The sequence below is a fragment of the Elephantulus edwardii genome, unplaced genomic scaffold (genome assembly GCF_000299155.1).
Source record: "Elephantulus edwardii isolate Elephantulus edwardi_28Jun2011 unplaced genomic scaffold, EleEdw1.0 scaffold00066, whole genome shotgun sequence".
Taxonomy (NCBI): Eukaryota; Metazoa; Chordata; class Mammalia; order Macroscelidea; family Macroscelididae; genus Elephantulus; species Elephantulus edwardii.
The window spans coordinates 6,354,794-6,366,022 of NW_006399816.1; the positions used below are offsets into that span (position 1 = coordinate 6,354,794).

Consider the following 11,229-nt stretch of genomic DNA (forward strand, 5'->3'; position numbering starts at 1 on the left):
GTTTGAGATGGCTAGTTTGGCACAGGATAGAACAGCATTTAGAGCTCTTGTACATAGGGTCGCTATGAGTCACAAGCGACTCGATGGCACATAACAACAACAACATGAATCATTTCAAGCAAAATATGTATTATGGTGTTTATAGGTCCATATCACTTAAAGGACACTGACTCAACCTCAGAAATGAGGACAATAAATTCATAAAACACTAAGTATAAAAAAGTACAGGTTCTCAGAGTTGCTAAGAATCTTTATGAAGATCAGAGCCCTTCTATAATGTTATATAATGTCAAGCTTAACAGAAGAACTATATAGGGCACATCCTCTGGGCCCAGGTTCCCAGGCTGGAGAAGTCCTAGAACCAGGAAAAAGAGAGAAGCCTTCCCCTACAACCAGCACCCTGAATGGGGCCTCCAGCTGCCTACACGATAAACTCTCCCTATTCATTGATGTCGAGTCAGAAGCAACTCATAGGTTGCAACTCATGGGGCTGGGGGGTGGGGGAGATTGCCCATCTATCTCTTCTGGAGCCACTGGTATATTCAAACCAAACCACCAAAGGGAGCTCTGGTGGCCTAGTGGCAAGAAGCTGCATGCAATCCCAGAGGTCCCTGGTTCGAATCCCCCAGATGTTCTGCTGGAGAAGGAGGGGCAATCTCCTCCTAGATCTGATTTGATGGCGTGCGCGCCTGTGTGCATGCAGACACACACACACACACACACACACGAAAAGGACCAAAGAGATGCTACAGTTGGGCTAGGAGCACATATTCCCTACAAACTCCTCCACCAGTCCCCCTTCCTAAATTGTAGGAGAATAAATTTGTTTGTTAAAGCCACCCACTTGTGGTATCTCTGTTATAGCAGCATTAGAGAATTAAAAGGGGAGTATCCATAGGGAGCTGCCCTGCTAACCAAAGGCCTTGTCTTTTTGGTGGTTTGAATCCAGAAGCTCCCAAGGAGAAATACGGGAAATATCTTCCCATGAAAATAAATTTACAGCTTCAGAAACCCAGCAGAGGCTCAGCTATGAGTCAATTCTGAACCCATGTCAATGAGTGAGTGAGATTACCAGGACACAGACACAGGGCCTGCCCCCAGGGAATCCGTCAGACTGCTACTGATGTACTCTGCCGTTTTCACTTGTTCACACGTCACATGCCTCTACCCTACGCCTGCTCCAATACAAACACTTAATGAAGAAGAATCTCAGTATCGCCAGACAAGCAATCAGTTTCTGGAGCTCCTGCTGGAGCCTGGCCCTCTGCCAGCCACTTCATAAACATCATCTCACTGAACTCTTACCACATCCATTGTGAGGTAGAAGTTTGAAACACTGAGTTTGAAATACTGAGATTTGACCTACTGAGCTGTGTGACCTCAGGCAAACTCCTTGCCCTTTTGATTGACTCATCAGTCAAGTGGGCATAATTTGAACACAGCATAGAGATTGTGTGAGGACCCAGTGAGTTAGAGTTGTCTCTTAGCCAGCTCATAGCCTAGAATCTTGGAAGCTTTCAACCAATGGAAATAGAAAAATATGGAATGACTTGTCATCAAAACACACAAAAAAATACAGGGGCTGGAATTCCAGATTTCTTCTTGGATGGTGACTCCGCGGACCCTAAGCCTTTCCAAGGGAATGCTCAGGCATTCCCAAATCTTAGACTAGCAATAACCTGCTTTCAGCTGGTCGTCAGCAGTCAGCTTCCCCAGCAGCAGAGCCTGAGCTCTGGGGTCTGCTCTGATCATCTCCAGGCTCAGCACATCTAGAGTCCTGGCTGGACAGGACTTGGGAGATGGGATGAGATGGGTCACTTTCCAAAAGAGCACAGGAAACCTGGAGCCCACTGCTCTGAGGAGGTAAGGGGACAAAGGGGAGCCTCCTGCCCAGCCTCAGCTGAGGTTCTGAAGGAGCTTTGCTTCCACTTACAGAGGCCATCAGGATCACTGGAGGGAAACCCTCCTCAGGATGACTACATCTGCCGTCCCAGGGCCTAGAAACAAAACCCATTTACAGTAGCTTGGGCCCCCTGCTGCAGGAGAGGGGTGTACATTCTCATCAATTAACAGCCAGGAGGGCTTACTTTCCTCTCATACTTCCTTCCAGCAAATATTGAGGACCACCAGGTTTTATGCTAGCAGTGAGGGTACAATGGTGAACGGACTCTGTCTCATGCAGTCTAATGTGAGAAATGTTTGCAGCATGTATGCTTGTAGTGGGACTGTGGGGCCTTGGGTAGGCAGCAGGACATAAATTTCCCATGAAAGTATGGGGAGGATATTCCTGCCTTACTTGAAGAGAGGTCTCTCTAATGCCTACATCTGATCCTGTCACCCCAGAGTGGAGTCTACTGTGGCCCCCTAGTCCCACATGTTCCAGTTTCCCGCTCCTCCGGGACCTGCCCCCGCCTCAATTGACCTGCCATTGTAACCCTGCAATCACACACCCTGTGCTTTTAAATATTCTCTCTCAATCCTGGCTCATTCTTAGCTGACTGACTCCTGCTGGCCTTTTGATTCATACGAGGGCTCCTCATCCAGGAAGACTTCCATGACTTTCTGACTGACTTTGCTCATCTCTTCTGGGGTCCCATAGCAGTCTGGGTGCACCTCATTCCTAGCCCCAGTTCCCTAGGCATGTTAGACTATGGTGCATGATCTAATCATGATTAAATGGTTACATCCCTGATTTCCCCCCTTGATGGTAGAGTCTGGTTAAGGGCTGTAGGGAGAAGGTAACTATGGTGGAAAAACCTTACTAGCCTAGACAGAAGTGCCTAAAAGGTGCTTCTGTTTTGGGAAGTTCCTTTTAAATCTGTCTACTCCCATCTCAGTCTCTTAGAAGCCTTGACATGAACCTTAGACTAGCAATAACCTGCTTCCGGCCCCCAATTCAACATGGGAAAACCGAAGCCCAGAGAGGAGCAGCGATATACCTCGGGCTGGAGGTGGGTAGGTCTAGAACCCAGGTCTAACAAAGCCCTGACTACTGTGTACACTATCCAGACCCACTGCTCCAAGTAGATTTCAATTCACCACAACCCTGGGCAGAGCAGAACTACCCCATAGGGTTTCCAGAGCTGTACGTCCATCTTCCTGAAAGCAGACTGTCTCCTCCAGAGCAGCTGATGGGCTTGAACCACGCATCTTTTGGTTAGCAGCTAAGTGCCTAATCACTGCACCATCAGACTTCCTTTTTGGACTGACACTGCTTCTCTGGCCCCCTCACAACTCTCAAATGGAAAATCACCTGGCTGCGCTCCACCTGCATGCCTCATGCTGCTTGCAGCCCCCTTTTCCTCCACCTCCTGGGAGGCACCAGCCTGGGGTTGAGGAGAAGAGCAGGGGGGACCCTGCGAATTGGGAGAGGCTGATGCATTTCCCCTTCAGTGTTGCATGAGCCTGCCCCCCCTACCCAGGTTCTGGACATCTGCCAGTCCCCCTAACTACCTCCTTTCCTCCCCCTGTCCAGGGCCTCTCTGGGGATCCCCTCCCTCTCCTCTGTGCCCTGGGTGGAGCGTTCACAGCTGTTTCCAGGATGGTGGTTTGGGCCTGGGCGGTCTGTACCCACAAACCTAACTCAAGCCCAGTGCACGCCTGCCTCTCGCTTTGGTCAGGCCTTGGAAGCCATCGGAAATTACGGCCCTCCCCCACCCCACTCCCGCTCCTCAGTTCAAAGGGTTTGGAGGCTGGCCAGCTCAGCCCCTCCCCTCCCTGCCCGATGCCAGGCACCCTCCCCTCTTACCATGGGCAGGCCAGGTGGACTGTCCATCGAAGCCTTCCCAAGGCTGTCTGGGGCCGCGGGGTCTGGGCCAGGTGGCTGGCCTGCCCCCCTCGTTACTGGCCCTCTGGGGTTTCCGTCACTTAGGGCTGGTTACCAGGCAACCGCGTCCGAGGAGGGCTTGGCTCAGGCTGGATGCTGGCAAGACTGCTGCGGCTGCAGAGGGAGGCGCACATCCAAGCCCAAGAAGGCCAGGGTCACGGTCAGGAGGCCTCAGGAGGGGTGGGGACGCTGTCACTGCTCTGCAGCCTGAGAAACCCCTGTTACCTCAGTAGAGCCCCACAGCTCTGGGAAAGCAGTCTCTGAGGTCCTGGACACGAACACCCAAACCTCAAACCTCGGGACTTCTGGAGTCTCAGGGAGAGCTGAGAGGGGCACTCTTCGCTTCTAGGGTTTGGTGATGTGGCCTGTGACTGGACACTGGATTGGTCAGCTATCCAGGCTTTAGAGTCCGACAATCCCAATTTTAAATCCTGCTTTGTCTCTTTGAGGTCTTGCACACATTGATTGCTTCTCTGGGACACTGTTGCCTCACCCACAGAATGGCATGCCTCAGTTTCTAAAATGCTTGGTTGGTGCAGTACATGGCACAGCCTACTCTTAGTAGCTGTTCTACCCTCCTCAAAATGCCCCTTTAATTGGCACCAAGCTTGCCAGCATTGTAAGCAGGCAGGACGGCAAACATTACAGATGCTTTTGGCCCTGACGTGGGCCACTTAGCAATATGCCTGGAGACCCAAGCAGACAAGTGCTGGTCATCTTCACGTCTAGAAATAGTTCTGAGCCCACACTCTGCCCCTACACCTCCCACAGCCCTCCCTGTTCACTTGTGGGTTGTTGTTTTTTTTTAAAAATAAAATTCGATAAATGCTTCTGTAGCTTTTACTGTGTATGGGGGGCACTGTTTTAAATGCTTTGCAAATATTAACTCATCTAATTTATTTAATCCATTTAGTAGATTAAGTCATTTAAGCCATTTATTTTATTAATCCATTTAATGGATTAACTGAAGTCATGCAGAGATGAACTGAGGGAGCCTTGGTGGGGGAGGGGCCCAGCCTACCCTCTCCTAGGCTGGGTGGCTCTGTGAGTGCTGGCTGTGTGGCCACCAGCCCTGTCACCTTCCATGGAGCCAGTCTGGGCCACTGGAACTTTGGGTAGGTCAGAGTTTCAGGAAGAGCAGTGACGGCTAATTAAAACTTTGGCACAGGGAGGTCCTCTTGGGGCAGGGATTGCCTCAGTCATCTCCCATGTGAGAGTCTTCTAATTGGACCTCTGGGCCCTAGTAATGATGCAAACTCTCCAGGCAGAAGATAACAGGCAAGGAGGGAGTGGAAAAGAAGAGAGAAACAGGTTGGGGGGTGGGGGGAAACCCAACCTTGTGTGACCTTAGGTAAGTTGCTTGGCCTCTCTGAGCCTTGGTAACCACATTGATAATAAAACTTCTAATCCTAGAGGCTGAGAAGATATGCATGGAAAATACATAGCACAATGCCTAGCTTAGGAATAGAGACTAAAAAATGGATTATCATCCCATTTATTAAACCCATGTTACTACCCAAGTCTTTTCATGCCTGTAATTGTATATCTCAGATCAGCCTGGGAGGGTGGGGATGGTGTGTGTGTGTGGTGTGGTGGAGTGTGTGTGTGTGTGTGTGTGTGTGTAAACTGTGATTCTCTTCAGATAATTAGCAGCAATGGATTGGGAGTTTGGGCGGAGGGGCAGGGGTACAAGGGATGCTATGGGAGGTCAACTAGAAGGTCACTGAGATGGAACTGGAGCCTGCAGAGTGGAGAGAACTTGATTGGGCGGATAGGAGCAGAGGGTATGGTTGGGGAAGGAATAAAAGGCCCAGAGAGCATGAAGTGTGGGCAGGAGTCACAGGGAACGAGGAAGACTGGTGCTCAGGTGGACCCCAGATGCCTGGGCAACTACCTCTGAGTGTTGGAGTCTGTGCTTACGAGGTCACGGTCTCCCCAGCTGCAGGGGACTGAGAATTATTTATGTTAGAAGGATGGACTGCGCTCTTCTCAGCTGCTTCAAGGTGGGCTTATTACCCCCAAATGTTCTTCTCCCTTTCTGTGTGGCCTCTAAGTCATAGAGCACTCCTTATCTCCCAGGGTCCTCGGGAGGCAGCTGTTCTTAGAGGAACGAGGCCCAGCTCAAGTTTAGAAAGAGAGTGAGCCCTGCCTGACCCCTCCAAGGTGGCTCAGCTCAGCAACATCTCCTCTACTCACACGGGCTGTCTGGAGTGCTGCCTGGAGCCCCATGACAGGGCTGTGGGCCTCTCTCCTCCCCGGTTACTCCCCCAGAGCTGAGCACCCTGCCTCCCAAGCTCTCCTGACATGCAGGAAGCTCAGAGCACAGTCTTTTCACAGAGAAAATCAAGGCCAAGACAGAGGGGTGGAGACCAGGATGGGTTTTGATGTGGCTGATGGGCAATAATAAATCCACACTTCCTCAACAAACACTGATCTGAGCCAGACCTGGGCCCTGGCCTCACTCCTTAGCTTTTGTCAGAAGTCCCCTCCCCACTGCAGCCAGTCATCCTCAGCCCTCCACCAACCCCATACACTCACCACCCAGACCATCTGTAGCTCCAATTTGCTCAGTAATTAGCACCTCATCAGGCTTGTCTGCCTTTGACCAGCTCCCTGGAGAGGGGCTTCAGGGGGCTCTGTGACAAGTCCAGGCCAGCCAAGGGTCCAGGTTGTCTTGTCAGCCTCTCGCACCCGCTGATATGGGTTCCCAACTGGATAATGGAACTGAATCCTTCAGAGAATAAGGCAGGCTCTGGGGGTCTGAGGAGCTGTGCCCAGAGCAAAGCTGCACAGGAGGATAACCACATCTGAAGATGTCCTGGAGAAAGAGACCAACAGCTCAGTCAGCTCAGCCAGGAGAAGGGGAGGGCTTCTGAATTTAGTGCCACAGGCACTTAGAAAGGGGGCCAGCTCAGGCCAGAGGCCATAGTCCGCAGTCACCCCTCTTCTGCTCTGGACTTTGCCCAGCTTCAACCCTACAATGACCCTGGGACTGATCTTTCACCTGCATACCCTTTGAATCGGGCAGCGTGCCTCCCAACCCTACCCGCCAAGGACAAAGGCTAGAGGCACCTGACTGATGCCCTGGTTTAGAAAGCTGCGGAGGAGAGAGGGGAGTGGTGTATGTGACTGAGGGTCAGAGATGGCCTCTCAGAAGATTCAGAAAGGAGATAGATGATGCTGCCTGGAATTCAAATCCATTCCCTCCAGCAGCGGAGGGGCGCTGAGGTCAGGGCACGCCATGTCTCACAGCCAACCCTTCCTGAGCTGTTTCCCCATTTTTAACACAAAGACAATCACAGTAATAGTCCTGCGCAGTGTGTGGCGGGAGGGAAACCACCTCTGGTCTCCCTCCTCCAGGTGCAGGACTCTAGGGGTCCCACAAGGGTGCTGCTGCAGCTCAGGCTTTTGGAGTTGAGGGTTGCATGTCAAGCAGGCCCAAGTAACCATGTGAACAGGCAAGTACAAGGGCAGTGATGCCGAGGACCCAGACAGACAGGAAGTCAGCCCCACCCCTAAGCAGAGGCCCACAGACAGGGGCGACCTGGGGCTGACCTCAAGTTGTGGTCAGTCAGGAGAAAGAAGCGAGTGCTTCAGCTGGCTCAGCCCCAGCGAGTCTCCAGTTCAGTTTAGAAAAGTCCCTGGCTTAGAAACTGCGCCCTCGCTGCCCTGTTAGCACTGCTTTTTTAGAGATGCTAGGAGCAAAAAGAGCTGCCAGCCCCTAACCCAAGCCCAGATCTCAGCATTTCACACACGGCTGAGAGACCTCAGGCAGACCTCTCAACCTCTCTGTGCTTAAGAGGCCTGGCCTGTGGCCCTGCCCTCAGGTTTAGTACTGGGGGTCCATGCTGGAATTCCTAGTTCCCGAGAAGCAACCGAGGACCCTAGAGAAAGTGACGGGAGCAAGTGGCTTTGAAAGCCACAACTGCCTCCTCAGTTTTCTCCTCTCCCAAAGGCTCAGTTCTGGGGTGGGGTGGGTGTGGGAAGGACAAGTGAATCCTTCCAGTAACACCCTAAACTGCTTTCAAAACTCCCACGCCATTCCTAGCTGCACCCCAAACCATCCCAGCCCATTTTAAACCTGATTCTAGCCCGATTTTAATCCTAACTCCCAATCCCAATACTTCCCAATTCTGTCGTTGATTTGTGACCTAAGAAACTCCATGTGTTACACAATAGAATTGTTCCACAGGTTTTCTTGGCAGATTGCTAGGCCTTTCTTCAGTGGAGCTGCGAGTCAGTTCCAACTGCCAACCTTTTGGTTACCAGCTGAGCACAAATCATTTTGCATTGCCTAGGGGCTTTGTTGTTGTTATGTGTCATCAAGTCACCTATGACGTATAACAACCCTACGCACAGTAGCTCTAAACTCTGCTCTATCCTGAGCCAGTCTCACAGCTCCAACTCACCTAATCCTATTACCCTAGTAACTGTGTCAATCCATCTTATGCAAGCTCTTCCTCTCCTGCACTGTCCCTCCACCCTTCTAAGCATGATGTCCTTCTCCAAGGACTGGTTCCTCCTGGTCACATGTCCAAAGTATGTGAGTCAGCTTCAAAATCCTTCCCTCCAAGGAGCAAGCCTGGTTTCACTCTCTCCCACTCTCTTGGAGGTCCATGGTATGTTCAACACTCTTCTTCAGCATTACAGCTCAAAGGTATTGATTCTTCTTCCACCATTCTTATTCTTTGTCCAGCTTTCTGATGCCTAACAAGTAATTGAGAAGACCATGACCTGAATCATCCCAATTCAGAAGCAGGAAACACTCTAGGACAATTCTAATGGAAACAAAAATACTGGCAATGGGGTCATTCAGTCTTGGAAGAGAGATTCAGAAATGTCCTTGGATCCTTGTCTCCAGTAGTCACTTGAAGGGATACTCATTGCTTCTTTGCCCATGGCCGACTCTTCTGAGCTGCATCCCCCCAGAGTCCGCACAGCTTCCTGTGGCCTGTCCCCATCCCCAGCCAGCACTGTGCTGAGGGAGGTGCTAACCACAGCAGGTAAAGGACAGAAGTGTCAGACTGTGGTTTGCCTGCCTCTGCCTGGAACCATGGTCCCTGTTTGTTCCCACACAGAGTGGCATGAAGCCCTTGAGGGCTCATGATCCACCAGGGCATCTTGGGCTTTTGGGCTGGAGATCAGCGGTGGACAATGGTCTGCAGTTCGGTCATGGAAAGGCTGTACAAGTTCCCTGGGACTCGTGCCCAAAGCCTGCCTATGTCTGCCCTCTGTTAATGGTATTTCCCAGCTAGGGTCTATCACGGGCACAGCCAACCTCTCCTTCACTTCTATAGCCCCTCCCCTAGGTCCCTGGAACCTCGTGGATTTCAAGGGGTTCTCTGATTGGCTGATACTATGCTCCAAGGTCAGTGGAGATAGAATGCTACTCCCACATCCTAGGGCTTTGGCTGGGAACCAGCCCCTGGGGAGCCAAGATTGTCATTGTGACCTGATGCCTCCACCAGAGTGCTGGGCTCCCCAGGAAGTGACAAGTTATGACAAGTTTCTCAGAGCAGCATGTAGGCCCTCTCCGAACTTGGGAATGTAGGTAGGGCTGAGGGGGTCAGACTTTGGGCTGGAGGCTGGAACCCTGTTCTCCAGAATCCAAATTCTACTTCTGCTACTTCTCTGCTATTCTGTCTTTGCAAACCACGTCACCTCCCTGAGACTGAGTTTACACATGTGTAAAATCAAGATCATGAGCTCCCACCTCATGGAGTAGTCAGGGAAGTATGTGAAATGTGATTACACAGGAGGCAGCTCTGAGCTGGGCACAGGCACAACGATGCTGGAGGAGGGGAACTGCAAGCTGCTGGTAGGGCCTCTCTGAGTTTGGACAGCTAAAGAGCCCCTTCGCCTGTACATAGGCCTGCCTGGCGCATGTGCTGCCCACCCAGCCAACACTTTTTCAATCCCCTCCCCATTTTCATGCCCACTCCCCTGCCCCATCTCCCCTGTGGCTGTGGACTCAGTCTAGGGCTGATGATCCTTCTAATAATGAGGACAGCATTAGTCCAGAGCCTGACAATTCAGAAAGCACATTAGCCTGCAGATCTCAGGCTATGGGAGATCAGGCTCATTGACAGAGAAGGAAACTGAGCTAAGTGGTTTTCCGATCTGATGATCAGGCAGCAGCAGATTTGGGGGTTAAGCAAGCCCTAGATTCTTCCCTCCTGGTCAGGGGCCCTGATACCACACCTTTGATGATCAGGCAGCACATAGGAGTTTAGAGGATTCAGGAGAAAAATGATGCTGTAACCACATAGGAACACAAGTGTGCATGGACAGACAGAGCCTGTAGACAGACCCAGACAGGCACCATCTGAACACAGCCTCTACGGTTACTCCATTTGTCCATTCCTTCTCTCATTTTTATTTCCCTGCGCTGTATAAGGCTTCTGTACCAGCTGTGTATAATCTCTATGTATGGCTGTGGGACCACCTAAATTGCTGAAACTGCTCTTTCCCAATCCAGAATAAAGAAGTGCTAGGAGGACTTGAAGTGCTTGCTGCAGAAGGTCAAAGACTATAGTCTTCAATATGGATTGAATCTCAACATCAAGAAGACAGAGATTCTCACCACTGGGCCAACTGGCAGCACCATCAAAGATAGAGACGAGATTGAAGTTGTTAACAGTTACAGCTTGCTTGGCTCCACAATCAACACTCTTAAAACCAGCAGTCAGGAAATAAAAAGATTAATTGCATTGGGGAAAATCTGCTGTCAGGGACTTCTCCAGAGTACTGAGAAGCAACTATGTCAGTCTAGAGACTAAGGTGTGCATAATCCAGGCCATGGTCTTCACAATTACTTCCTATGCATCAGAGAGCTGGAAAATGACTAAGGATGACAGAAGAAGAACCTATGCCTTCAAATTGTGGTACTGGAGAAGAGTCTTGAACAAACCATGGACTGCCAAGAAAGCAGTAGGTCTGTCTTGAAGAGGATGAAACCAAGTTTCTCCTTAGGGGCTAGGATTTTGAAGCTCCATCTCACATGTGGCCAGGAGCAACTGGCAGGGTGGAGGGACAGACAGTTCAGAAAAGGAAGACTCTGAATGAGATGGATTGATAGGGTAACCTGGGCAATCCACTGGTGGGTGGAATGACATTGTTGACAAAGAAAAACAAGGCATCATCAGCTCGGAGATGAATTCGCTTCCAGATCAAGAAGTAGAACTGACCAGCTGCGAGATCAGAAGGCACCAGGTATTTCTTTTTGTCCAGATCCCCTGTCCGAGCTTTGGGAGCCTTCTCTACTATCACCGGGACCCGGTCCGGGTATTTCTCTCGGATCTTCTCACCCTCAGAGGGGCGCTTCTCGAATGGATGCTCCTCTTTGTACACGAACTTCATCCTCCGGGGACCGGGCTGGACCGGGCAGGGCTGAGGGAACCGGG

The 11,229-nt window shown here is 51.0% G+C and overlaps 1 protein-coding gene across 1 annotated transcript in view; it reads right to left on the minus strand.

Moving 5' to 3' along the window:
- Nucleotides 1-11,220, minus strand: part of LOC102864461 (taperin-like) — a 20,769-nt gene extending 9,549 nt beyond the window's left edge. Inside the window, exon 1 of the mRNA XM_006888380.1 lies at nt 10,911-11,220. Coding sequence (XP_006888442.1) covers nt 10,911-11,185 — 275 coding nt within the window. The 5' untranslated portion in view covers nt 11,186-11,220. The remainder of the gene's footprint in view (nt 1-10,910) is intronic.
- Nucleotides 11,221-11,229: the final 9 nt, after the last annotated feature.